General features: G+C 57.6%; 8 protein-coding genes and 1 non-coding gene across 9 annotated transcripts; 5 read left to right on the forward strand and 4 right to left on the reverse strand.

Moving 5' to 3' along the window:
• Nucleotides 1-278: 278 nt before the first annotated feature.
• On the forward strand, nt 279-1325 carry SPBR_01870 (alcohol dehydrogenase; the record flags this gene model as incomplete). Its single annotated transcript, XM_040760180.1, has 1 exon — nt 279-1325. One exon carries the CDS (start codon nt 279-281, stop codon nt 1323-1325), a length of 1047 nt encoding a protein of 348 aa, XP_040619405.1.
• A 288-nt stretch (nt 1326-1613) lies between these two features.
• On the forward strand, nt 1614-1685 carry SPBR_09512. The gene has a single exon. It is a non-coding gene; the product is annotated as a tRNA-Arg (tRNA).
• A 1096-nt stretch (nt 1686-2781) lies between these two features.
• Nucleotides 2782-4171, forward strand: SPBR_01711 (uncharacterized protein; the record flags this gene model as incomplete). Its single annotated transcript, XM_040760021.1, has 4 exons — nt 2782-3091; nt 3189-3255; nt 3324-3731; nt 3874-4171. The coding sequence occupies 4 exons, from the start codon at nt 2782-2784 to the stop codon at nt 4169-4171; spliced, it is 1083 nt and encodes a 360-aa protein (XP_040619406.1).
• Nucleotides 4172-4941: 770 nt separating this feature from the next.
• SPBR_01186 (uncharacterized protein) lies at nt 4942-10674 on the reverse strand (the record flags this gene model as incomplete). The annotated part of the gene is made up of 1 exon (XM_040759497.1): nt 4942-10674. The coding sequence occupies one exon, from the start codon at nt 10672-10674 to the stop codon at nt 4942-4944; it is 5733 nt and encodes a 1910-aa protein (XP_040619407.1).
• Nucleotides 10675-14641: 3967 nt separating this feature from the next.
• On the reverse strand, nt 14642-16469 carry SPBR_01539 (uncharacterized protein; the record flags this gene model as incomplete). The annotated part of the gene is made up of 2 exons (XM_040759849.1): nt 14642-15558; nt 15689-16469. 2 exons carry the CDS (start codon nt 16467-16469, stop codon nt 14642-14644), a joined length of 1698 nt encoding a protein of 565 aa, XP_040619408.1.
• A 2905-nt stretch (nt 16470-19374) lies between these two features.
• On the forward strand, nt 19375-20407 carry SPBR_01877 (uncharacterized protein; the record flags this gene model as incomplete). The annotated part of the gene is made up of 2 exons (XM_040760187.1): nt 19375-19988; nt 20074-20407. 2 exons carry the CDS (start codon nt 19375-19377, stop codon nt 20405-20407), a joined length of 948 nt encoding a protein of 315 aa, XP_040619409.1.
• Nucleotides 20408-20490: 83 nt separating this feature from the next.
• SPBR_01837 (uncharacterized protein) lies at nt 20491-21615 on the forward strand (the record flags this gene model as incomplete). The annotated part of the gene is made up of 1 exon (XM_040760147.1): nt 20491-21615. The coding sequence occupies one exon, from the start codon at nt 20491-20493 to the stop codon at nt 21613-21615; it is 1125 nt and encodes a 374-aa protein (XP_040619410.1).
• A 562-nt stretch (nt 21616-22177) lies between these two features.
• SPBR_01665 (mitochondrial GTPase) lies at nt 22178-23653 on the reverse strand (the record flags this gene model as incomplete). The annotated part of the gene is made up of 1 exon (XM_040759975.1): nt 22178-23653. One exon carries the CDS (start codon nt 23651-23653, stop codon nt 22178-22180), a length of 1476 nt encoding a protein of 491 aa, XP_040619411.1.
• A 1275-nt stretch (nt 23654-24928) lies between these two features.
• SPBR_01421 (uncharacterized protein) lies at nt 24929-27118 on the reverse strand (the record flags this gene model as incomplete). Its single annotated transcript, XM_040759732.1, has 2 exons — nt 24929-27007; nt 27068-27118. The coding sequence occupies 2 exons, from the start codon at nt 27116-27118 to the stop codon at nt 24929-24931; spliced, it is 2130 nt and encodes a 709-aa protein (XP_040619412.1).
• Nucleotide 27119: the final 1 nt, after the last annotated feature.

Genomic DNA, 27119 nt, shown 5'->3' on the forward strand with positions numbered 1-27119 from the left:
TGGGGAGCAAAATGCAATTGGGATGGAGACGCAATGGAGAAAGGCCGTCTTGCGCCCTACATACGGGCGTTGGTGGCAAGCTGTTGCGTGACTTCTACTGTTTGCTTGTCTTTATAAATACGGTAGCTTTCCCCAGTCGCAGCATCCATCGACGTGCCCAGTGCCCAGCAGTCACCATCCCTATCAAGCTATCAAGCTATCACGCTGTCAAAGCCGAACCATCAAACTTCAATCCAACATTTACTCTGCCTTCATCGCCAGCCAACCCCAGAGCCACAATGAAGGGCCTCGTTTACAAGGGCAAGGGCACCGTCAGGCTCGAGGAGGTGCCGGCACCGCAGCTGGTCAACGCCGGCGATGCTATTATCAAGATGAAATGGTCAACCATCTGCGGCACCGACTTGCACATTCGGCACGGCAACGTTGCGTCCGTGCCTGTCGGCCAGATCCTTGGCCACGAGGGTGTTGGGATCGTGGCAGAGGCCGGCCCGTCGGTCAAGAAGTTCAAGAAGGGGGACCGTGTGCTGATCCCGGCCATTACGTCGTGCGCGTCCTGCGACTACTGCCGCCGCGGCATGCACTCGCACTGCCACGGGGGCGGCTGGATCCTCGGCAACACCACGGGCGGCACCCAGGCCGAGTACGTGCGCATCCCCCACGCCGACTCGTCGCTGTACGCCCTGCCCGCGGGCGTCGACGAGTCCACGCTGGTCATGCTCAGCGACATCTTCCCGACGGGCTTTGAGTGTGGTGTGCAGAACGGCAAAGTGGCGCCGGGCAGCGTGGTCGCCATTGTCGGCGCCGGCCCCGTCGGTCTGGCCGCCCTCATCACGTCGCAGCTCTACTCGCCCGCCCAGATCATCATGGTCGACTTTGACGACAACCGCCTCGCCGTGTCGCTGGGCCTCGGCGCCACCCACACCGTCAACAACGGCCGCGGCATGCAGGCGGCCGTCGACGAGATCATGGCGCTCACCGGCGGCGTGGGCTGCGACGCGGTCCTCGAGGCCGTCGGCGTGCCCGCCAGCTTCGAGCTGTGCCAGCGCATCCTGGCGCCGGGCGGCACGCTGGCCAACATTGGCGTGCACGGGTCGAGCGCGCCGCTGCTGCTCGACCAGCTGTGGGACCGCAACATAAGCATCACCACGCGCCTGGTCGACACGGTGACGCTGCCGATGCTCCTCAAGCTTGTGGCCGCCAAGCGCATCGACCCGTCCCTGCTGATTACGCATCGTTTCAAGTTTGCCGACATGGAGAAGGCGTATGAGACGTTCGGTGCGGCCGCCAAACACAAGGCGCTCAAGGTGCTGATCGAGTACGATTAGATGACAGCGGGACTCGGATGGGATAGGAAAACGCGTCTGGCAGCGAGCGAGGATGGCAATTGAACTGTTCTTTTATTTATGATTTACATTCGTATGGAATATCGACATGAGTTGCTACTAAAACAGTTGTCGATGCTGTGGTCACAAAGTATGAGAGAAAGCGACTTACACAACGATGTGGGGCTTGCTGTGCGTTTGGGTGGATACAGCTTCGCACACCCTGGCCGCCGGAACACGCCCACTTCTTAGACTCTGCGCCGGGCAAGAATTAATTCATCGACCAATCCCGGCCCCTTGGCCTAATGGTAAGGCGTTGCTTTCCGGTGGCAAAGATTCTGGGTTCGAGTCCCAGGGGGGTCGATTTTTTTGTCTTTCTGACGTTTTTGAGGGTGCAAGCGCTCTCGTTTGTTTCTTCGACGTCTTTTCTTTTTATAAACATGCCCGTGGCGGCTCGAGACTGCCGTCATTGTGTTCCATTGCAGCAGACAGTTCCAGAATTGACCGACGGACAAAACGCACAGTACCTTACCCATCAGTCAATAGCTTGCAGCCAATTAATCAACAGCTGGTTTGGTGAGAAAGGCCAACATCTCGTTATGCATTATGCATTATGTTTTATGTTTCACGGTCTATTTTCGTCTTTCATTTTCTCTTTACTGTCTCCTTACTTTGGATCCATGTAGACCATAGATGGAGAATCCCAAGAAATGCCAGCAAATCCGCGCTGCACCAGTCTGGAAATTCAATGGAAATAACAGCGCCAGCAAATAAACCACTCAAACAGAGAAAAGCCCAGACCGGCGTCTCCTCTACACTCCGCGTCTCAAGGGCGTTCTAGACCCGTTTCTTCAATGGTTTCCCAAAAACCTAAGCTGTCATTTCAAGCGCACCACGCAGGATAAACTCCACCGGGCCCCGCAAAAGACCGTCTTCATGGCTATGGCACGCCAAGGGTGAGTGAGAGCGTGACATGAGTGAGATGAGGAGACGGACGACACTGAGATAATTCCGTGTGATCCTCCTCAAAAGTCGGCAGGCTAGAAAGGGAGGGCTTTGAAACCCGTGAAAAGAAGAGGAGAAGAGAATGCCGTAATGTTCCATCGTAGCTTCCTGTGCAGATGCTTTAGACGTATTGCAGTTTCGGACGCACTTTCCACTTTCATTCGCTGCGCGCTTTCCGTTTCTGTCCCAACATCGCAGCCGTCCAAACGTCCGTCTTGAGGAAAGAGCGCGAACGGGAGACGGCTTGGCGGTAACCCCTATTTGCGTTGCTGCGTATCCCTCCGGAAGGTGCTAGGCCGAGCGCCATCGGAGCATCTTGTCAAAAAGGCGGGGAATTCAACATTTCCTCTCACTGTCGCCGCATCGCGCCGCATCGCATCGACGTCGCGTCGTCGTTTGCACTTGTTCTTTCTTTTGTCCATTGCGTTGCCATTCGCATTCGCTCAACGTCACCATGCCTGCCGTCGGCACTGCCCTGCGCAAGGCAGCGCTGTCTGCTGGCGTCCGCGCCGTCGCCAGCCGCCCCTTCATCGTCACTTCTCTGACATCGTCAGCCTCTTTGGCCTCTCCCACGGCGCGCGGCTACGCGACAACGTCCCAAGCCGCCCCGACGCCCCCGGCGCCTGCACCCACCATGTCGCAACCCGTCTTCTCGCTCGCCGGCAAGCTGGTTCTCCTGACCGGTGCCGCGCGCGGTCTTGGCCTCGTCATGGGCCAGGCCATTGTCGCCAGCGGTGCCGACCTCGCCATGGTCGATCTGAACAGTGCGCCTTTTCCCTCTTCCTATTTCCTGTTTTCTTTTTGTTTTTTGTTTCCGTTTTCTGTTGAACCCGTGCTTCAGTCCTCTCGCTGACAGACTAGAGGAGGAGACGGAGACCCAAGCCAAGATTATGGTCGAGACGTTCAAGGCCAGGTACCCTGACCAACGGTTCGTTTTTCTTCTCACCATCCTCGCCCGCTGGACCGCTGCTCGGTTCTGACTCACCGCCACCACAGGATCCCCCGTGTCACCGCCCACTACGCCAACGTCGCCGACGATTCCTCCGTCGACGCCTGCATCCAAGAAGTCCTGGCCGCTCAGGCCGAGGCCGGCGCCGTCTCCCCCAACCACATCACCATCAACGGCCTCGTCACCTCGGCCGGCTTCGTCGAAAACGTGCCCGCCGTCGACTACCCGCCCGCCCGCCTCCGTGCCCTCTGGGCCGTCAACGTCGACGGCACCTATCTCTTTGCCACGGCTGTCGCCCGTCATCTCCAGTCCCGTCAGGAACAGCAGCGTGCCTCGGCCGCATCGGCCGACGCCTCCGCCAGCGCCATCGCCGAGCTTGCCACCACCCCGCCGGCCAGCATGGTCTTGATCGGCAGCATGAGCGGTGCTATTGTCAATGTGCCTCAGCCGCAAGCGTACGTCCACGGTTGTTTTCGTTGGTTCCTCGTGTCGCTCGTTTTGCCCCTGTTTCTCCTTATGTTTCTCCTTGTTTGTCGCCTCACTCCGTTCGTTGCTCGCATCGCTCGCGCTGTTCGCGCATTGCTAACGCCCCGCCAGCCCCTACAACGCCTCCAAGGCTGCCGTCCGCCAGCTCGCCGCGTCCCTCGCCGTCGAATGGGCCCCCTCCGGCATCCGCGTCAACTGCCTCTCCCCCGGCTACATGCAGACCCCGCTGACGCAGGCCATCCTCGCCAAACAGCCCGCCCTGCGCCAGCAGTGGACAAACGGCGTGCCCCAGGGCCGCCTGGGTGTGCCACAGGATCTGGCGGGCCCCGTTGTGTTCCTGTTGTCCGATGCCGCGCAGTACATAACGGGCGCTGATCTGCGCGTCGACGGCGGGTACACCATCATTTAATATAGGATGAGAAACGACAGCATCATTCAGAAAGGAATCAGGGCGTCTAGTGGATGTAATGTTTGACGACATCTATTTTATTTTATTTTTTTTGTTATCCTAGCGCTGCCTATAGAATTTGATTTGGAAAATATAAATTAATGAATTGTGCGTAACAAAGTGTTTGTGTTGACCGGCAAAAGAAAAGAAAAGAAAAGAAAAGAAAAGCGAAAATTTCTCAATAGAATTTTACGTATTATTTTGCACAGTATTTATCGAATTCCTCTTATTTCCATTGAAAACATCAACAAACGTGCAATATTATAATAAACATATTTTATACCACAAGTCAGGGACAACTTCACCTTGCTGCTGTGTCGAATTAACTTGTAGATGGTATTGTTTCCTGATTTCCTTGTTGCCATGAATCCTAATGTATATATATGTGTCCAAAATATTGGTATCTCCTCCATTCCCAGGCCTGTGTTAGTTTCCGGCCTTTAGCTATCGTATACCTGTGACGAATAAAAAGAACACAAAAGTACAATATAAGACAAAACAAAGAAACGAAATGACAGAGTGTGTGCAATGGCTGGAGAGGGAGTCCGCCAAAAGTAGTCCTTGACAAAAGAAAAAAATTCAAAAACCGAAATGACTGATAAATGACCGAAATATCCCAGACTTTGTCCTTCCCAATCCTATTCCAACCCCGATTCCGATCCATTACCTCCTCTTGTATTTCCTTTCTCTCCTCTTTCTAGCGCACAATGCTTCAACCAAGACCACCACACCTAGTCGTCTAGCCGAAACATGCGCCGCAACGACGAGAACTTCTTCTTTCTCTTTTCGCTAAAGTCTATGGCGCTGATGTCGACATCGTGGCCGTTGGGCCCGGGGAAGGGCCAGCTGTCCGACCGGGACGCGCTCGCAGGAGCTCCGGCACGCCGGGCAGCACCGGGGCTGTCCTCACTGTCACCGAGATCGTCGTCGTCGCTGTCGTCGTTTTGCGGGACAAAGCGCGGCGTGCTGCCACCAGACGCGCCGCCATTGAGGATTCGCCGGTTCTGGCTGCCGATGCTGTTGCTGCGCACGGCGGCGAGCTCGGCCGTGCTACGCTCGAGCTGTGTGTCGCGGCGGGCTGCACTGTCCACCAAACCGGCCCGCTGAATCTTGTTTGCGCTGCCGCCGTTGGTGAAGCTGCCTGGAGAGCTGGGCCCGTTGTTCTTCTTACGCCGGAGCACGGACATGATGCCGCTCGACCGACGTGTGGGTGTCACATTGGAGTCCGTATTGAGGCCCACGGTACCCGTCGTGGTCGGCGAGTACATGGGCGAGACAGGCGCAATCTGGCCACGGCCAGACCGTGACCGTCGCAGAGTCGATGTGCCAAGGTTGTTGTTGGCGGCGTTGCCGGCCAAAGACGACGTGCCGCCCTCAAACCCGTACGAAGGAAGCCCATTCGGAGCAGTCTTGGGACGGGCCTCCAGCTCGCCCTCCTCTTCCTCGAGCTCCTCGGGCTGCAGCGGGCTCAAGGGCATTGACGAACTCGCGGGTCGTGCGCTGGCGCTTCGCATGCTGCTGCCCGTGCGCAGCGTCTTGGGGACAACGTGATCCTTGTCTTTCCGGCCGACCGGATGGCGATCCAGAACGGCTTCGTCCTCGTCACTCGAGTCAACAAAGCGGCTGCGGAAGGTGTATGCGCCGCCCGTGCTGACGCTGCGGCGGTGGGCCGCCAGGCCTCCGGAAGAGGCTGTGGTCGTAGGACCAAAGATGTCATCGTCGTCGTCACTTGAATCACCGAACCTGCTACGCGCCGATTTGCTGCCACTGCCGCCGCCTTGATTCTTACTGCGTTGAAGCAGCTTGCTGCCGCGCTTCTTGCCAAACGACGAGAAGAACCCGCCGCCCGAGTCGGCCGAGCCTCTTCTCAAGGTAGAGCTGGCCATGGAGCCTGGAGAAGACATACGCTTCATGTCCACAGGCGTAAACCCGGAGCCCAGAGAGCCATCCCGCATGCTTCGTCGGAACTGGGGAGACGACTCAGTCGAGCCTCGCAACGTGGTCGATCCAGTCGGCGAAAGGGACCGGAGCGAGAAGCGGCTGCTGCGGTTGTTGAGGCCGTTGTTGGAGGGAGCCGCGCCCTTCGGATCACTGCGCATGGACATGCGGAATCCGGCAGCACCGGCCGCGCCTGCAGCGGCACCTGCACCAAAACCGCCGATGCTCGCACCGTGGGAGTCGGATCGAACGCGCTTAAAACTGCTCTCGCTTGAGTCTGAGCCTCGGCGGCGAAGAGTAGTGGCCAACGCACGGGGTTGGGTCACTGCACCAACAGCCGCTTTAGGCGGGAACGCGGAGGCAGCGCGCTCTTTCTGAGCCGGCGGGTTGGGACGCAGCGAAGACTTGAAGTGCTCCTTGTCCGCACCGGCAGCACTGCCTGCAGTAGCAGCAGAAGCAGCAGCAGTCGTGGCACGGGGGGCGTTGTCACGCATAGACCGGCGGATACGCGTGGCAGCCGCCTTCTGGGGTTGGCTCTCAGCAGGAGCCGGGTCGGCCTTGGGCTTTTGGACCGGTGTGAGCTCCTGGATCGCCTTCTTTTCTGCCAGACGCGTCTCGACGGACTTCTTGCGTCTCGGTTTCTTCTCAGCGGCTGACTCATCCTCCAGATCACCCTCATCCGCTGCATCTTGGAGGGCTTCCTTTTCGAGCTGGGCGCGTTTCTCGGTGGTCAGCCCGCGCCAGAAAGCCTTGATCTTCTCCCAATCTTCCTCGTCGCCAGAGCCGATGAAACCGTCGCTGTTGCCATGCTTATGAATAGCAGCCGACGTCAAGGCGGCCATGCTAATCGCGGCACCACCAGCGTCAACTGCGGTCGGCGAGGAAGACGCGGTGGGGTCGGTAGGTCCGGCAGATGGCGAATCGCCTGTAAGAGCGGAGGGCGCGGTCTCTTTCGCCAATGGCGACGGGCCAAGCTGCAGAACCTCCGGCTTGCGCGACGGCGACCCAGCCAGTGCCGACGCAGCAAAGGGACTCTTCACCATGTCGGGCACAATGGGGCTATCGACAACGGCGTCGAGGGACAGGAACCCGTCGCCTTCAATGTCCGAGAGATCCTCGTAAGCGTCGCTGAAGACTTCGCTGTCGCTGTCATCGTCGTTTACCTTCTCGCTGCGTAGCGACGTTTCTTCGTGTAGCGTCGGCATGTGGGTGGCGAACACGGTGGCGGGCATCTGGGCCGAGTACGAATGGTCGTCCTCCTGGGTGATGGGCTCGAATGCATTTTGCCGGATCGGGACTGGAGAGTTGTTGGCTGCAAACGTAGCTTTGGTCGGCGAGCTCTTAGCTGTTCCGTCCGAGTCCGTGTCTGTAGGGAACATGCCTGGCACGTCAAAAGGGGCGTGAGCCGGGCTGTTTTTCACAGCCGGCTGGGTGGCCTCCGTCCCTGGTGTGACCGCCGTTGCCGTTTCGTCCTCCTTTGCAATCTCGTCCTCGGTGTCAACCTCCTTCTCCCCCTCCTTCTTCTCCTCATCGTCGCCGTCGTCGTCCTCTGTTCCCCGAACCGCGGTCAAGCTCTCTTGGCTGGGATGGGAGATGGAAATAGCAGGTACTGTCTTCTGGGTCGGAGACGAAACTGAAGGAACGACGACAATTGGATCGGCATCGTTTGCTACAGGACTAGGAGGAATAATTGGTTCGTCCTCCAGGTTCCCTGGGACAGTGGTGTCCTGTTCCTCATCGAAGCGAAGGACGGGAGAATGCTCTTCATCAACGTCTTCGACGTCACCGTCACTGCTGGCACCGCTATCTGATACATAGCCACTCCCGTCAACGGACGTTACAACCGGCGGAAGTGGCTCCCGATAGCGAGATGTGTTCGCGGTGTTGCGTGTGCTAGTGGACGCAGACGTCGGGCGGTCGGCGGCAGCTCCCGCAGCGGCTCCGGCTGCGGCTGCGGCACCAGCGCCAATAATGAAGCCAATGGCGTGGTCGCTCGAGGTGTGGTGTGTTTCAAGAGGCGCGGCAGTAGCCGCAGCCGTAGACGTGGTCGGCGGCGGCGTCTGCGCGGCTCGGTGAGGCGACTGGTTGTCGTTGATTGGGCGCACCAGGGCGCGCTCCTCTTGGTACTGGGATGGTTGCGGCTTATCACGAACACTGCCAAAGGACGGTAGGGCGGGGCGGGGCTTCATGACTACATCGTCGCCATTGGCCGCATGGTCCAACTTCTTCTTGTTCCTGCCAATGTTTCCAAACCAAGACCGGCTGCGCGAAGGCGGCTGGTGGGCGGCATTGCTATTAGGAGGTGCTTCCGCTGCACCCGGCAGGGACGACAGAGCCGGCGAGACGGGTGGTGAGGGCGGCATCGGCGACTGGGTGACAACGACGGCTTTATCGTCAAAGCTCACGCGGTTGGCCTTCTTGCGGTTCTGGGCGGGCATCTGCAGATCGCCAGGATGAGCGTTGTTGGCATCGGAAGCCGAGTCGGAGGGGGATGCATCGCGTGGTGAGCTCGAATGCTTGAGCGCAGACTTGCGCGGCGAGATGGAGCGTGGTGGCGGGGAGTGGCGGCGCACGGCCAGGTTGGTGCTGACAATGGGGGAAAAGTGGGCAGTGCGCACGGGGCTGTTGGACCGGGTGCGCTCCGCCTCGCCCGGCTTAGCGGCGGCCGACTGAGCCGTAGCGTGCTCTTGCTGCGCTTCAGCATTTGAGTCGTGATGGGGTAGTAGTTTGGCAGGGACACCGTCAAGACCATCGCGGGCTGAGCTAGAGCCGGCAGCGGCAAGAACAGCGGCGGCAGTGGCGAGTTGAGGCTGCGATGTTTGCGCGCTCGTCCGGTGCTGTGTCTCCGCCTCCTCCTCCCGATCTGGCTCCTCACGGACGATGGAAGGGCGCTTTGCGAGAACGGGACGCCCATCCTCTGTCAAGAGCGTACCGTCAAAGCTGCCGTCCTCGGGTGACGACATGCTCTGAATGGTCACAGGGCTTGTGGCCGCTTGGGACGCAGCCAGAGCCGTAAGCGACGAGGCAGATGAGGACGGCGTAGAGGCCGAGGTTGACAGCGCCGGCAGAGGTTGGCCGCCCGCGTCATCGGTATCCCTTTCGCTGGCGGTTGGTTGCGGTGCAGCAGGAGGCTCGAGGGCAGTCGTCGCGATCGGAGGTAGCTCGCGTTCCGGCGGGGGCGATTTGGGGGCTTGGGGGGCTTGTACCGGAACCGTCTGTTGCGGCGCAGGCTCTTGTATGCGTTGCAGTTCAGCACGATTCAAAGGCGCGGCGGTACCGTGCGCTTGTGTCATGGTGCCCTGAGACAAGTGTGAGCCGGCAAGCGAAGCGGCGGCTGTGCCTCGCTGTTGCTTCTTCTTTCGCTGTTGCTGTAGCGGGCGCTCTGCTGCATCGAGGATGGACTGCTCCAGCATAAGAAGCTCACCGCGAGGGACCATACGGCGTGAGTTGGCATCGTACACAAGAGTCTGGTCGGACAGTCCAAGATTGGAGCGACCAGTGACACGGCTTGTGGACGCCGACCGCCGAGCAGAGCCCGTGGCCGTCTTTTGCTGTGATGACTGTGGTTGTGAGGAGCCCCTCTCTGTCGATGCCGACCGGGGAAGCTTCCCGGCAAGGGGTAGAGCCACGGGAGCAGCTGCTGGTGTGGCGGTAGATCTCGTATGTGTCGGGCTTGGCGGTGGTGAGCCAAGTCGTTGCCGGCTGGGATAGGAAAAGTTTTGCAAGGAGCTGCGACTACCTGGCCGTTCTGGCTGGGCGTAGCCGTTGATGTCCATTGCCGTGTCGGACGTGCGAATGTCCGATTTCTTGCCGACTGTCGCGGAGCCGAACCAGGACGCGCGCGCCCCCTGTTGTTTTTGCGAGGCCAGCTGCAGTGGCTGCTGGACAAGACCAAGGCTGGTGGCGCGCCGGTTCTTCTTTTCTGCCTGTTGCTCCTTCTGCGGCTTTGACATTTGCTGCTTCACCTGGTTGTCGATAACGTGCTTGGGAATTGTGGGCATGGGCGGCGGCGCAGGCGCCGACCGGCTCCGGGCTGCCATAGCTGCTGCCGTGCCAGCCGCATTCATAGAGAGGCTGCGGTTGCTGTTGACGCTTCCACTAGGCGACGCCGGAGTGGCGGCGGCGAGTGCTGCCGTGCGTGGATTGTGTGGGCTGGGCGACCGGAAGGTGCGCTCAGTCATGGACGACATCGACTTTATCGACGACGAGCTGCCGCGACGACGGACGGTTGGCGCGCCAGTTGGAGATATAACTAAGGCTTCTCTTGTGTCCTTGTTGCCACCACCGATACCCATCGCACGTTTTATGCTCGGAACCGGGCTGAGTGCACGGCGCGAGCCCTCGGATGAGACCGAGGCGCTTCGGCGCATGGTGCGCTTGGTCTGGACGGCGCCAACATTGGTAGGGGCGGCTGGGAGGGCGCGTAGGGCGGCGGCGGCGGCGGCAGAGGAGAGGTTGTAGGCCGAGACGGCGGCGGTAGCCGCGCTCGGGTTGACAGAGGAGGCGGTTGGCGGCTGGGAAGACATTGTTCATTGTTAGCAACAGGCCATTGCGCAGAGCGACGCACGCCAATGCTGATGTTGTTGACGGGGAAGACCAAGGATGCCACAAGACGAGGCCGAAAAGAGAAAGGTAAAAAGCAGACAAAAAAAGAAAGAAAATAAAACAGTGATTGGATTGGACAAAATAAAACAAATGGGAAGCAAAGCAAGGGAAGGTAGGCAGGGAGAAATGTGGCGAGGACTTCTCTTGAGCTGAAGAGCTAAGCTTAGGCTAGTCCGTCGGGTCGACCAGACAAGGCCAGGCAACGCAAAGAAAGAGACACAAGACATCAGAGACACGCAGTGCAGATGAGTGACGAGGCGATCAGTCAGGCTCCTCAGCGATGTGCGACGGACGGCCTTTTGCGTCTAGGCCACCTCTCCCGTCCTTTTGAATCGGTCGTCCCTGCGGCTAAGCACCCGCGATCTTTTAGGTTTTGTTGGTGGGTGGTGGATGGGTTCATGTCCAGTAAGTGCAGCATTAGTCGATTTCTCGACTTGTGGCCGCCTTCAAGAAAAACTGGGCGAGAGAGCGCGCGACGTTCGAGACAAGAGGACGAAACACGCAGCAGAAACGCGCTAGGTTCGCCAGAAGTTGGGATATTAAGCAGCCAGATGTCTGGCAGCTTTCTTGGGGCCAATGGACAGGCTTGAAGAATGGTATGAAAATAGAAACAGGGCCGGCCTCGTGGGATGTGCCATTTCTTTCGGCATGACCCTTTCTTCTGGTACAAGGAACGGAGCGAGGAATGGGAGCTACTTCTAGCCGTCTGTTGCTGCTCTTGGCAGTCGCAGGTGGCAGAGGCGAAGGGGAAGAGGGTATAGAACAAATGGGGTGAAACGTTCACGATGAGAGATGAAAGAAAACATGTCGACATACCGTATACTGCTTCTTGGCCTTCTTGCGCGAGCCGAACATGGCGATGGGATGCGGCCGAGGCCGTCTTCAATCCCCCGGTGGTCGCCGGTTCGACTTTCAACGGTCCGAATGTCAGAAACGCCCTCTGTGTACCTCCGTCGGTTTCCCCTATTACTGTTCGGCTTCGGTCCTCTCTGTCTTCCTCGTCCCCCTTGCCTCTCCGATGTGGATGATGCTCTAAGCAGTCGTCAACTGTGTTTGTGGCTCTCACAAAGGGCCTTGCAGGTTTGCGGTCAGTCCTTTGTTTCACGCCGATTGTTTCCCACTTTCGGCGTGTTCTAGTATTGCGCGTTTGTCGATTTCCGGATCCTCCGTCGTGTTGCGCGTGGACTTTCGGCGTGTTTGTTGAAGGGGGCCCTTACTGTTGACCAAGGGCCTTGCTCTTTGAAAAGCCCGCTTTTAGTTTCTTTCCTGCCTGTCAAACTGAGCTTGTTGGGCGCCGTGGCGAAAATACATTGTCGACAATCGCTTCCCGAATCAATGCGAAAGAAAGCCAAAGTACGCGTGCCGGTGGATGAAGAGGCGAGATGTACCAGCGTAAAAAGGGGTTGATGGGAGATTGAAGAATGCAAGGAAGGAAGTGAGAAAAGTTTCGCGGGACGGAAGGAAGCAAGGAAGACGTAAGATTCTATTTTTTGCGATGTGCGACCGGGGGAGTGGGCGCAGGTGGGAACGGGAAAGACTAGAACTACGGGAATGCGCAGCAAGAGCTACAGGGTCGTAGCGAAAGCGACGGAAAAGAAGGTGACGACACAGCTTCATCTCGCCAGGAAAGAGCGATGGTGCAAAGTCTCGGCGCTGGGATCAACCACGAAAGAGGAAGTAGCGAGTGGGTGGAGGTGTGAGCCAGCATCATTAGGGCAATACTGGGCAGCTCAGAATACGCAACAGGCGTGAGTGGCCAGAGGCTTTTTGAGCACAGTCCCAGACTCGGTATCAGCGCCCAAAACACTGCAGGACAATGCCACAAGAAGTGGGCAGAAGAAGGCCAGGTGGAGACGAGTAGGCCCGCTAACGACTTTATTTGCAGGGGTGGAGATCGCTGGAAGCAATAACCCGAGCGTCCTGAAAAACAAGCGAAGAAAGACAAGAGCTCAGCTGCGGTGCCTCGCTCTGGTAGAAGACAAGAATCGGCCGCGTCAATGCTAGGACGATTTCGACGGTATTTTTGGGGGCGGATGATCCTGACGACGATGCAAGAAACATCTCGTCTGCAGTCACTGGTCGCCGTCGCCGCCAACCTGGAATTGAAGCTCCGTGACGTCTGACTGTTGGCCCAGTGGGGCGGTGGAACCAGTTCTCGGCTGCCTCTGGCCATTCAACGCGCCACAAGGTCGCTACCATTGCTCTACAGAGTGCCTACAATTCCCTACAGGGCATCCCTAACTCAATTCGGCCCCCTCGATGCCATGACTACCCACTACCGAGTCGAGGCCGCCAGCGCACTAGCAATGAAGCACTATTTTGGCAGTGGTTAGTAGGGTTCGTGGCGGTCTATTGCAATCCTGAGTCTACATTGTATGTCGAGTCGAAATTGTACGTGTTGAATGGTAACTCGTTGAACTTGTCATCCGTCGCTCATATTTGCATCTTACATCAGCTAGATTCGCGGCATGCTATCACTGTAACTCAAAATTCACAGTGGTAGCTGACGGTATGCTGACAGGCTGTTCTTAACTGACTAGACCACGCAAGATGTTGCCGTTGTTCCTCGCCCTCTTGCTGGGCCACAGACCTTTCTCCCATTCCAAGGAGAGCTGGGGTTCAGGTTATTGTGTAAAGCATATGAGGCTTCGCAGCACCTCGATTTATTTCTATATCCGCAGACCGTCTACAGTCTGAAGCCTATCTGGATCTTCGTATCGATTACACTCTCGATGAGACTTCCCTCCAAAGTTTCGCCTCGACGTACCCTGATCAACCACATCATCATATCCATTTTGTTCGTTGTCGTCATTTTGCTCTGTGCTCTGTTTGACAGGAACCGAATAGGCCCACATTTTTGCTGTTCCTGCCTCTTGATTCGGCCTAGTGTGTCTCTGCGTGTTGTCTCAAACCAGTGCCCCACTCTTTTCGAGCCCAACGCAATCAACACACAAAACACGACTGCAAGAACAGGCAGCTACGTCATCGCGGCACATCGCCAGTTTACATCGAAAAAGACAACAAAGGAGGGGTGTCCATCAACGTTTCGTTAAGCGATACCAGACACGCATCCAAGACAGAAACAAATGTCTATGGTGGATTCATTCCCACCATTTATTTCAATATAGATTTTTACTATCCATCGCCACAAGTCGTTCGAAACTAACACTCGTCAAGGAAATAATGGCCAGGAAGAATTGGGCTTGCTCTCCAGAAAAGCCGCCTCATCTAGTATCTCTTCAACAAGTACACCTCATCGAGACCCTGATAGTGTAATTGTCTAGAGTCGGAGTCGGTAAACAAACATTCAGGGACTTGGCCAGCCAAATATGCATTTTTGACGGCAACATTGGTGGCGCAAGAAACCGATTGCCTTCTATTGGTTACTGGCTTTGTGAATTAAACATTGCCAATGTCAGATGTGTGCCTGGCTACCGTAGATGCAGTATGCCTTACATGACTCGTTGCCTATAGTCACATCCTCGACAGGTCTAATTGGGGCCGAAAGACTAAAGCAAGCCATCTTCCAATATCAAAACAATGCCAGTGGTGCTAGATATACAATCTCATGCAGACGCCATGAATGTTTGAATGCTTGCTAATCATGGTGCCGTCCAAAATCAGCACCCAATAAAAATCCAAATTCAGTGCTGAGTGCCAATGACAATCTCAAAAAGTGGTGTTGGGAGGGGCTGCAAAAGATGCTTTGTAAACAATCATGTTGATGAGGTGTTGGAAAATGCATATCCATGGTTCAGAATAAGTGGCGTGGGTCGACAATCGGCCAGGAAGGGTGATCCGGGGGCGGGCAATGAATGAGAATAAAGGTCAGCCCAAAGTTGTAGCTTACCATATCGTACAACGGCCAACTTCATTGATACTTGGCAACTAGCCTCCAGCTGGTATCGGCTGCATGTTTTCCCCGCCCCGGCCTCTCAAAAGAGGATTGTTCGCGTCGCCAATTCCAAGCCGGAGCTCAGCAACGAAATCATCCGCTTCCCCGGCACCGTCGTCATCGTCATAGTCGTCATCGTCTTCATAGTCGTCGTCGTCGACAATTCCTTGACCTGTATCGTCTGGAATGTCGTCATATTGTTGATCGTCATCAAGGCTTTCTTGCAGGGTGCTTGAGCCGGCAGTGGTGGGCGCTGCTTTGGCAGCCTTGCGACCTTTGCGGTTGCGATGTCTAGCCTTCTCTCGGTTCCGCTGCTCGCGTTGCCGCCGCTCCAGTTCGAGTCGCTTCTTGCGCTCTTTCATCTCGAACTCGTAAATCAACCGGGGTTTGTGGCCCGTGATATTCTCGTACTCGCAAAAGGGGCAGATATAGATTTCAGATTCAGGCGTGGGCCGAATAACGTTCAGTTCTTGCTGGCGGCGTCTCCGATCTCTGGCTTGCTTCCGAAGTTCTTGGCGAATCTTGAAGTTCTCCTCCTTTTCGAGCTGTTGCTTTGACCGGCTGCCATCCGCTACTTTAGATGCTTTTCCACTCGAAGGAGATCCGTTCGTATCCACAGATCCAGCTAAATGAGAACCGGAAGCGTGAGTTGCACCTTGACCGCCGCGGATTCGCCCCTGCTGCTGCCCTTGCTGCCAGTTGGCAGAGCTAGGTGATGTTCGCGAATCAGAGCCAGACCACAAAAGATTTCCCGGCACCTTTGAGGAGCAGGTAAACGTGAACTGGAGAGAACCCTGGGCGGATGCCTCTGTAGCTTGGAATTGTGAGGCCAAGTCGGTGCTCTCTCTTGGTCCTTGTCGCTCCGCATTGGCAATCGCGCTGGAAATGATACCGGCATTATTGGTATGTTCTGGGCCTCGCAGTAAATGTTAGCAGCAATACACAAAGCAGGCGCCCGCCCTCAAAACCAATCAAGAGTACCGGGTTGCCCTGGTCTTCTTGGATTGTACAGCTTCCCGTGCCTCCCAGAATGCTCCTACCCGCTGCTATAATAGGATGCCGTTGCGAGCGGCCGTAGCGGCCCCTCCCCGGTCCTGAAATGCCCACTGACGCCGCAACAAAACCGGTCGGTTTGACGTTGGCTAGTAATGGTGGACTCCCAGCTAGGCTGTCGTAGCTGGAGGTTGTCGTCGAGGATTCAGACGCGGTGGATCGAAGGCTCGTCGAGGTATAGCTTCCGGTATGCGATGTGTCACCGGCAGACGGTATCTTTCTCTTTTTGGTATTGCTCGTGTATTCAAAGGAGTCAAATCCATCGGCAGTCAGCGTTGATGACGGCAAGGTCCAATAGCCCTGTGCAGGTGACATGTGGAGTGCCTGTGAAGACCGCCCGGATCGGTTTCCAGCACGGGTTGTGCGCGAAGAGGACGCTGCTTCGTTTTCGCCGCTGCTACGTCGTGGTCGGGAAGGAAGATGGGCGGCTCGGCCGGGGGCCGACCCTGGTTTTGCATTTGGGCCTGTGGCTGCCGGAACAGTTGTCGCAGCCGTGGTTGTGGGCGTGGATGCAGTCGGAGCCGTGATTGTCGGTTTGGCCGTCAAGGTTGCAGCTCTTGCCTGGCCAACAAATATCGGCCTTTCGACAGATGCTGCATCCTGCTTCAAACTGTACGGGTAGTAGAACAGAGGTGCTCCTGGCGTCTGATCCGGAGGATACTTGATCGAGTCGGCGGCATCGGACGACAGGCGCTCACGAAGGCGTCGTTTTGGCAGAGGATGAATCAGTCGGTCTGGGTAGACCGGCGAGGCAGTTTCAGGAGACATTTTGCGGGCTGGTTCTACATCGCGGAACGGTTGAACAACTCCGGTTAGCCAAAGAAGAACAGGAGATGTGCCAGGCAGAGAGAAGGAGAAGTGGCCAACGCCAAACAGCCATGCAAAGATCTTCTCGAAGCAAGAAGCCATGCCTCGCCGACAAGAACCGCCAAAACACCGGCGAAACAAGAAGACTGCCAGCAGCCTCGCGCAGGTGCGTAAAAGTGTAATAGTGAACAAAGACAGACAAGCAATGGGGGGTGACATATGTGTACGTGGTGTAAAAAGCTGAAAAAGAGGACGGCCGAAGTCAAAATGCAAAAGTCGGTGGGAGGGGGGAACACATACCCATCACATCGCCTCATGCTCTCTCTCTCTCTCTCCGCAGCTACCACAAGTACGTTCCATGCACCCAGCACGTTGAAGTGCGACCGTATCGAATCGAATTTCCAAAATATGTTGGCAAGTCGGGTCGACGGGGGCGGTCACTTCGTGGTTGTTCTCGATCGTCGTATGTAGGACGTGGAAAGTCGTTCGGAGCGGTATGGAGCGGCAAAATGGTGCGTCAAAGGACCCTAGATTTCTGCCCAACGGGACAGTGCGTTAGACTCGGACAACAAACACAAATGGATACAAAATGTCAAGCCCATATAGCAAGGAGAACCCGAAACTCCCATGCACTCATAGGAGTCGAGGAGCCGTCACTGGAGAGCTCTCACGAAGCCTTTGGCATCACCATTCGAGTCCGTCGGCCAAAATAAAGGGGTGTAGCCCGGATGCCGAAGGCACGAGAAAGAACGACGAGGAGAGGATGTGTGGTATGGTAATGGGACGAGGAGATCCGTGAAGACACAATGGGACGGTGGTAAGGGAGAGAAGCTGTTGCAGAGGGCGGAAAAGCGGTCGGTTGGTTGTTCTCGTCACCTACCTCGTCTCGAGATTTTGCTGAAACGGCCCGGTGACAGCGAAATCAGCGATTGGCACGGCCTCTACGTCGAGGGACGTTGGGACCAAGAAAGAGTAAGTGGAGGCCAAATGATATGCAAATTCTGGAGCGAACGGGCTTCAGGGAGAAGGCAAACAGAAAACAAACAAACGTTCTGGGTCCTGAGGTCGAAAAGGTTGTAAAACGGAGAACTGGAAGGAGCAAAAAGCCGCTGATGTGGCCAGGACTTCGGTCTGATTGCTAATTGCCTGCCACGGACTTTGATAGACGGCCTGGTATCGATCTTCGATTAGTGGTCCGGGCTCCAATTTAGGGGCCAAAATTACCTAAGCGGGCCCAGGGCACGCTGAACACGAGCACTACAAAATGCACACAAACGCAAAACAATGGGCCGGCAGGGTGGCCTTGTGGCCTTGAGTTTGCCAATAGAGCAGGCACTGATTGGCCCGGCACAGTGGGGTCCGAATTTGGAAGAGACACAGAAACTGTTTTGACTTTGAAATACGGGGCGGCTGGTGCGCTCCTTCTTTAATGAGGCAACGAAGACACGGCCACGATGGCATGACAATTGTCCTGGCCAGGCAAGAACGACCAAGATGCAACAAGAAATAAGAAAGCGCGAATGGCACTTGACTTCACCACGCGATAGGCCTCGTTTGCAAGTAGACGGCGTCACAATTCCAGCCGGGAAGGCGCGGTAAGCCTCGGCGAAACTGGATGCTCCTGCCACGGAAGGAACAACAATGCCGGACCGAGTTGCAAGTAGACAAAACCAGGCCGAAAGCCAAAGGAACAACGGCAGCAGTCATGGTGTCTCCGCGTTCGATTGGGGAAACCGGGCCACGGCTCAATGCAATGCAACAAAGCAAAGCGTCAACGCTGCGATCAAGAACATGACGGATTACCTCTCCGAGCCTTGGTGCGGGGGTTGACCAAAAGAGAGTGTTGGCGAGTGTCGGCAACGGAAGCGGCATTACATAAGTATATTTTGGCTCACGTCCGCGCGAAAAGGTACAACGATACTTTCGGCAGGTATCATCACAAGCACTGGACGGGACTGGTCCCCTCAATGGCTCTTTCTTCTTGCGCGACGCACCTGCGAGTCCCACTTTTCCATCGCTCGCCCCTGCCCCGAAGCGCCGCCAGCTGGGGTTGCTCCTTCTGAGCCTGGCGACGCTACTTGACAATGCTAGGCGTTGCCGCGTGTTTCTTGGTACCAGCGCTCAAAGAAAATTAGTAGCCTTTTTTTCCTACCCACTCGCTGGTGTGGTCTCGGCCGTCCCTGCCTCTGCGTCGCTCGTCCTTCTCGCTCGCTCTTTCTTTTCTCTCCTCCTCGTTCCTGCCCTTCCCCGTCAGTCACCTGTCCTACTTCTCCCCGCTCGTTTTCTCCTTCGTCCTCGACCTCTCTCTTTGCTTCTTCACCAGCTTCACCTCTCAATTCGACGTTGCCTTCGACCTGCAGTCGCTTCAGCCTCCCCGTGCAGCTAGCCTCCCGAACCATGTTTCGCAGTCGCTCCGTGTCTCTCGCCTCGTCTCTTGCCTCGCGACTGTGATCCAGGCACCCCCTCTCCAGCGCCGACTTCCCTGAAGTAGCCTCTTGTCTTTGTCTCGCAGCTCGAAACACCTTTGGTTGTCTCCTATCTCGACTCTCCTTCTTCCTTCTTCCTTCTTCGTAGCACCGAAGTCAGTCGCTGTTGCGGCACAGAATCGAATCTCGCTCCGGGCGCGCCACTAGAAACAACGAACTCGTTCCTCGATTGCCTTACTCCTTCCACGACAGCTCCAGCCCTGCTTCTCTCCATCCGACAACAGAAAGACGCATTGGTTCCTTTTTAACCTCCCACACGCGACTGTGCCATTCATTCCGTTCGCGTTCCCTATTTATCCCCGTCCTTCGCCCTTCCCCCTCCTCCTCTTCGCGCACTCTCTCTCCACTCTCTTTTTCCTTCTTGGCCGCGGTTGCGAGTAATGGCTGGAACTGATCCCCGTCGCTCTTCTCGCGCTCGCACAAACCAACCCGTATCTCGACCATCGTCTACCACATCCAGCGTTTCTGGCCGCATTGAACGCCACCCCAAACATTTCGTCAAGACCGGCTCGCCCCAGAAATCCACGTCGTCTGCATCGCTCGCGTCCGAGCCGCCCGACGATACCGCAGGCACTGACGACAACACTCCGCCGCCACCTACACGCAGCCGACGCGCCGCGCACCCCAACGTCGTCAAGGACGACGACCAGGACCAGTCGTCTGTGGTTGTCAGCGAGATTGAAATGACCAACGACGGGGACGACTTCCAGGAGGACGACGAGGCGGTCCGCTGCATATGCGGCTCCGAGGACTACCCGGGTCCGCCGGCGGCCGAGGACGTTGAGCAGGCGGCCAAGGATGGCTACGACATCGAGGCTATCTTCCCGGCCGTCGTGACCGACGACCTAGCCGGTTTCTTTGTCCAATGCGACATTTGCAAGGTCTGGCAGCACGGCGCGTGCGTCGGTCTCGTTAACGACGCGAGCCTACCCGAAGAGTACTATTGCGAGGAGTGCAGAAAAGACCTGCACAAGATCTTTCCTGGCCCCAACAGGTGTGTTTTTTTTTTGTTGTGTCGTCCTTCTCGTGCTGCCTTCCTTGTACGCGTTCTCTTGCTAACGATTTCTTCTTCCTTTAAGCCACCGCTGTTCAATCTACCTCGCCCTCAATCGCCGACGCTCGCGTACGGGCTCATTCAACAAAAACCGCGATCGCTCGCCGCAACACCGCGACAGGAGCAAAGACAGCAAAGATGGAGACAGAGAAACTGGGCCTGATGGGGTGCGGGAGTCCAAGAGTGCGCGGGCGTCGGCTGCGGCGGCCAAGCGTCGCTCGACGATGAATAGCAGGGACGCGGCGTACGACGAGGAACAATTGCTCATTGCCCTTGCTGCCAGCAGAGAAGATGCGAGCGATCCTGCAGACCCCACTCCCAGACGGCCAAAGCGCAGTCGAAGCGACAGCGAAGAGTAAGCAGAATCACCGCCCTGAAACAATGCATCGACAGTCGCGAAGAAAACAAATGCTGACGCCATTTCGTAAACAGAAAAGCGGACATGACGAAGCGACAACGCACAAGCTCCCGGTCCGTATCCCCAGCGGGCGACAAGCTGGCAATGGACGACGATTCGGACGACGCCATGGCCACACGCAACGGGTCGTCCAAAAAGGCATCGCGCAGTGCAGCGCTCGCACGGTCACAGGCACAGCGCGAGCGGGCCGAGAAGGAAGAAAAGGAACGGCAGCGCGCCGAGGCCGCTAGCAAACGCAACGGACGCGCAGAGCGTCGCAGAGTCGACGGTAAGGACACGACAAAGGGTAGAAAGTCCTGTGCAAGTAGTGAAGGGCACGCCGCTAACTCGGAAACAGATTCCGATCCGTCAGATGAAGCGCCATTAGCAACAACGCGTGCGACGGCCGCAACGCGGACATCGTCTGCCCCCGCCCCTCCCGCAGCCACACCAGCAACAGCGTCGGCGAGTGGAAATACCTCCACAACACCGACCAATGCCCCCTCGCTGTCCGCCACGCCGGCGCCTGCCACCGCGCCGCGCTCAGTGCCACCTCGACCTTCCCAGCCGTCACCCGAAACGCCACCACCGACCTCCGCACCTGCCATGGCACAGTCCAAGTCCAAGGGCGGCCGGCCGACGCACAAGAAGAAGGGCCGCAACCAATACACCAAGGAGCGGGACGCGCGCGAGGAGCTCAACTCGATGACCCGGTCACGATCCAGGGACGTGCCAGACAACGGGCAGAGCAAGCCGGGCTCGAGCAGCGGCAGTGGCTCGCACAGCAACCAGAACAACAAGTCCGGGTCGCGCTCCAAGGGCGGCGGCGGCAGCAACAGTCGTGTCAGCCTCAACGAGATGCGGCGACGCGTCTCGGCCATGTCGGACTTTATTGGCAAGACGCAGATTGACATTGCCAGCGGCGAGTACCTGGCGTCGGCGGTGGCCACACCAGACGGCGGCAAGGCCGGCAGTGTCCATGCAGCGACGGACCCGAACAGCGCAGCGACAACACCGTCGTCCACCTCGGCATCACAACAGCCAGCCACCAGCAACGGCGTGTCGTTGGATGTTGCGCACGAGAAGGACTTTAAACAGCTCCCGCTATTGGAGATGATGGACACGCTCACTCGGAACATCATACACTGGCAGAACCAGTACGGAAATTGAATGGAACGCGTGTCTTTGTTCTTTTGCAATTTCCGGGTCTAGTCCACTCCTCGCTTGTCGCGGTTCGCGACTGGTTATCGTATTGGCGGCGTTTTACATTCAAACAGTATGGCCTTCTGAGAATACCTAGGGCGGGAGGCTTCCTCTGTTTCAGTCTTCTTTCGTTCCCTTCCGCATCTGCCTCTTGTTTTTCTTTTCATTTTCCACTCTTATGAGTGCAGTACTCTCCTTCTCCCGATATGGAGACACAAGACTACACGGCGTTCTTCTCATTTCTTTTTATCTTATTTCATTTGGATGACGTTGGCCCATGACGTTGGAGCCGCCATTCAGGATTCTGGCGTTTGGGTTGTATGGACAGGTTTCCTGCCACTGTGTACGTTTATGTGTGAAATATAAAATATCAAGACACTCATTACTGCTTCGAATTCGAGTCAATATATATCCTGTATAGATCCTGAACAAGTGGTATCGTAGATGGTCGACATGCGCTGTCGAGTGTGAGTGTATATATATACGTATGTATGTACATGAGCTGAGATGAGAACAGGGGCCGAGCTGTTCAGGCAGCCGACACGCCGCCGTCGCCCCCGGTGCCCGTGCCCGTAGTCGCGCTTGCTGCGTCGCCGTTGTGCCGTGCTGCCGACCGTGCCTTCCGCCGCTCTTTTTCGTGCTTCCGCGCCTGGTTCATCGACAACGGCGGTCCCTGCCGTGCCGACTCCTGCGCCGCCGCCAGGGACGCCGCGTCCAGGTCGTCCAGACAGAACGCGCCCAGCTTGCCCCGCCGCCACGCCGTCACGAAATGCTGCGCAGCCGCCTCGTGCGAGGGCACGCCGCCGCGGCCCAGCTTGCCGATGCGCCGCGCCACCGTGTCCAGCAGCGCCAGCACGTCGTCGGTGGGCGCGTCCATGCGAAAGAGCGTCGTGTACAGCGCAGGGTCGCGCTTGTTCAGCTGGAAGAGCAGGTAGTCGGCGAGGGCGACGGGCGGCACCAGGCCCTCGCGCACGCAGCCCACGAGCGCCAGCTTCAGCATGGCCTCGGGGTCGGCGACGTACGGCACAAAGACACCCGGGGTATCCATGACCAGCACGCCGCCGCCGTTGCCGCGCAGTGCCGGGTCGGACTCGGCGGCGTCGTCCAGCACGCGGACGGGCGTGCCGAGCTTGCGGGTGACGCCCGGTTGGGCGCCCGTGGCGGCGGCCTTGGAGCGGCGGCTGGCATCGACCATGCCGCGGGCGCGCAGGCGGTTGAGCAGCGTGGACTTGCCGGCGTTGGGCATGCCGACGACGAGGGCGCGCAGGCCCGTCAGGGACTGCTCGCCATGGCGCTTGGCGGCTGCGCGCACGGCAGCGACGAGCTTGGAGGCCTCGCGGCGGCTCGTCTTGGCAGAGGCTGCATCCTTGGTGTCGTTGCTGTTGTCGGAGCCCATGAACAAGACGGCATCCGCGTCACGCCCGTGGAACGCGGCCAGGCGACGAAGATCGGCCTGTGAGGGTGAGAGCGAGTCCGAGGCCTGCTTGCCGTCAACAACGAGGTCGCGCTTCGTATACACAACGATGCGTGTGCGCTCCGTCGTGGCGGACGGCAGAGGCGCACGCCCAGCGGAGCGCACAGGACCAGACAGCCCCGGCAAGCTCGTGCTGCTGACGCCCGTGCCGCCACCATTGCCTCCACCACTGCCCGCACTCTCGGTCTCGGTAAAGACGCCCGTGCCCATCAACGACGACTCGAGCAGCGGGTTCCAGGCTGTCAAGGGCACGCGCATGTCGCGGCACTCAATGACAAGACCGACCGTGGCGAGCACGCGTCGCATGTTGTCGAGCGCGGCGCGGTGGTGGCCAATAAAATAGGAGCGCGGCACGCCTGTTGAGGGCTCGTAGACGGTGCGCGGTTTGAAGTCAGGGAAAGCGGACGAAGATGCTCGTTCTGGAGGCTCGTCTGTCTGCGCCGACGAGGCCTCATCTTTGGTTCGCCGTGGCCCGGCAGCAGCTGAAAAGGCCCGTCGCAACGGCAGGGTGGCAGAGTTGCATCTGCGCATTCTGACGGCACCAAACATGCATTCCCCTCGCGTGCAGGCTTCCCTTGCTGCGGCCAAGCCTGCCGCCGTCGGTATTCGTAAGGAAGTCGTCATCGTGGTATGTGTGTGGATGTGTGTGATATCTTTCCCTTCCCAGCCAGCGCTGTCCAAAACATGCAGTGGATCTGGCCTTATGCCACCACTACACCACGAGAGGTGGGCCCAGATCGAGTAAAGTATTTAACGAAGCCGTTCAATCGAATACCTTGAGCGCAAATTCGTATATGCCGGCGTCCGCAACTGTTCCTTCAACTGGTGTCGTAAAGCTGTGACGAATTGAATTGAGGGTTTATAAAGTGTGTACTTGGGCTCCCCCACTGTAGCACAGCACTATGAGCTGTCGGCGAGGCACTAAAAATTTTCTGCCAGAGAAGGCTCCAAGGGGCACGTGCCATTTAGGCGAATGCGCAGCCTCGTCTCAACAGTCGATTTAAATCTTTCACATCTACGAGTCCTTGTTCTACTGCGTAGACTTTTACGTACGGTGAATCCAGTTTTTTGTAACTTTTTTTTTGTATTTTCCTTTCAAAAAGGGTGGTCTGGTCTAAATACATTAACTATTACTATGCGAAGCGAATATGCCTCCGCCAGGGGGTGTCTTTGTTAGGGGGCCAAGTTGTTAAAAAATCGCATCGTTTCAACGATTGGTTGGAGAGAAAATCACCAACCAGTTTTCTGTTTTCCCGAGACCAGATCTTTGATGACACACTCCGTTCCCCCAAGCAATACATCAAGTAAAGAGAAGAGACAAAGGGCCATACAGAAGATTGGGAAAAGAAAATGAACGATACAGCAAAATTGGAAGAGAAATGCGACGAGTAGCGTAGGAAGAAGGGAACATGGTGAAATAATGGTGAAATAATAGTGAAGTATAAAAGCCCAAGACCACCTTGTTTATATAAATGCCGTTCGTAAAGGATCGTAAGAAAGGAAATGATTTGGGTGGTTTTTGTAATGCTTTGGTTCACATCCCATGTCGTGGCCTGTCGAGAAAAACACAACCAAAGTATGGTCACCGAAAAGCATACATACAGAGACAATGAAGGAAACACAAAATAAAACAGGAATGACGAAAATCAAGACGATATTTTTGGCTCAGTGAGGAAGGGAACAAAGGTGGTATTAATTGTACACGCAATGTAGTCTAGTACATTTCTGACGATGAAGAAAAGAAAGGGGTGGGGAAAGTACAAGAAAATAAGGAAACATAAAGAAAGGTCAGGCAGCTTCTGTCATTTACAGAAGAGCCACAAGAGCCATGACGGCAGCACCAGCCAGACCGTAGGCCTGGGTACGACCACCGGCGTTGACGGTGACAATGCCCGACGGGTTCGGCTTGACGGTACCAGTGCCCGTGGGGGACGCGGAGCCGCCACCATTGGTCGGGTAAGGAGGAGCGGTATTACCGGAACCAGTGCCGGTGGGCTTGTTGCCGGCGGGTTGCGACTCGGCGGGCTGACCGCCAGCAGGCTTGCTGGTGGCAGCACCGGACGAGATAGTCACAGTCGTCACTGGGACCTCAACACCCACGGAGCCCGAAGGAACGCCAGTGGCCTTGGCAGAGGTCTGGGTCTCGGTGACAGGGCAGACGGTGGTCGACACCGGAATGACAATGGTCGTAAGGTGGGTAGAGTGAGCCGGGCAGTTGGTCACAGTGGCGGCGCAGTCAATGACGGTCGAGGTCGTGGTCGAGTAGATGGTCGACGTGGTGAGCTGGCCAGCCGGCGAGGAAGCACCAGTGGGGCCGGCGGGGGACTTGGTCGCGCTGCCCTCAGTCTCGGTGACGGGGCAGATAGTGGTGGACACGGCAATGACAACAGTCGTCAGGTGTGTGGAGTGAGCCGGGCAGTTCGTCACAGTAGCGGCGCAGTCAGTAACGGTCGAGGTTGTGGTCGAGAAGATGGTCGACGTAGTGAACTGAACAGACGACGAAGAGACAGGACTGGCGCTCGAGGAGTGGACGGGGCCAACGCCGGACGAGGCACCGCTAGGACCAGAGCTGGCAGGGCCAGAGGGCGCAGAGCTAGGAGCAGAGACGGAAGCCGAACCACTGGGAGCAGAAACCGAGGCAGAGGCAGAACCGCTGGGGCCGGAGCTGGGAGCAGAGCTGGGAGCAGAGCTAGGAGCAGAAACGGAAGCCGAGCCGCTGGGACCAGAGCTAGGGGCAGAGCTGGGAGCAGACACGGAAGCCGAACCGCTGGGAGCAGAGCTAGGAGCAGAGACCGAAGACGAAGCAGAGCCGCTGGGGCCAGAGCTAGGAGCAGAGCTGGGGGCAGAGCTGGGGGCAGAGGCCGAAGACGAAGCAGAGCCGCTGGGGCCAGAGCTGGGAGCAGAGCTAGGAGCAGACGACGGGCCATTGGACGGGGCCGACGAGGGGGCAGAGCTGGGAGCGGAGCTGGGAGCCGACGAAGGGCCGTTAGACGGGGCCGACGAGGGAGCAGAGCTAGGGGCGCCGCTGCTCTCCGACTCGCAGGGCACAGAGCTAGAGGCGGAGCCAGATGGGCCCGAAGGAGCGCTGGACGGGGCCGAGCTAGGACCGTTCGAGGGAGCCGACGACGGAGCGGAGCTAGGGGCAGAGCTAGGAGCCGACGAAGGGCCGTTGGACGGGGCCGACGAGGGAGCAGAGCTAGGGGCACCGCTGCTCTCCGACTCGCAAGGAACCGAGTTCGAAGGGCTGACCGAGGGGGCGCTGACAGGAGCAGAGCTGGGAGCTGAGCTGGGAGCCGAGCTGGGAGCAGACGAGGGACTGTTCGAAGGGGCCGACGAAGGGGCAGAGCTAGGGGCAGACGACGGCGAGCTGCTCGGGGTGGTGGTCGAGCAGCCGAAGGAGATGGTCGAGATGCTGATGCTGCACGTGGTGTGGGGCTTCCGGACCTGCGAGGGGTAGACGACCGTGCAGGCCTTGGCACCGCCGCACTTATCGTTCTTAATCACGGAGCCCTTGCTGGAGCAGGCGTTGGTCTGCTTGCAGGTGGAGCCGTCGGGCATGCGGTAGTGGAACTCGAGGTCGCAGTCGAACTCGGTGGTGATGTGGAACTCGGTCACGGAGAAGCCTTCAATGGAACGGCTGTTCTCGCAGTCGAACGACGGGCTCTTGGACGGCTCGGAGTGGCAAGTACCGCCGATGTAGTTGGAGCCGGTGCGGCGGTCGACCCGAGAGCGGCCGCGGTTGCCCGACTTGCAGGTGAAGCCGCTCCAGTTGAAGTCATTGTAGTTGGAGAATTCACCATGGCCAAGGTCGCCGAAGTGGAAACCGGTGCGCTGGTGCGGCGTACACCTGTCCGGGCAGTTCTTGGGGTTGAAGGGGAAGAGGTTCTAAGACGCTGTTAGTTGAGTGTTTTATTGACATCCAGGGAAGAGTGACCCTTAACGTACGTTGGTTGCGACCACGCCGGCGGCGAAGGAGAGAACGGTGGCGGCCTTCATA

Source organism: Sporothrix brasiliensis (assembly GCF_000820605.1).
Source record: "Sporothrix brasiliensis 5110 chromosome Unknown Cont18, whole genome shotgun sequence".
NCBI classification, from domain to species: Eukaryota; Fungi; Ascomycota; class Sordariomycetes; order Ophiostomatales; family Ophiostomataceae; genus Sporothrix; species Sporothrix brasiliensis.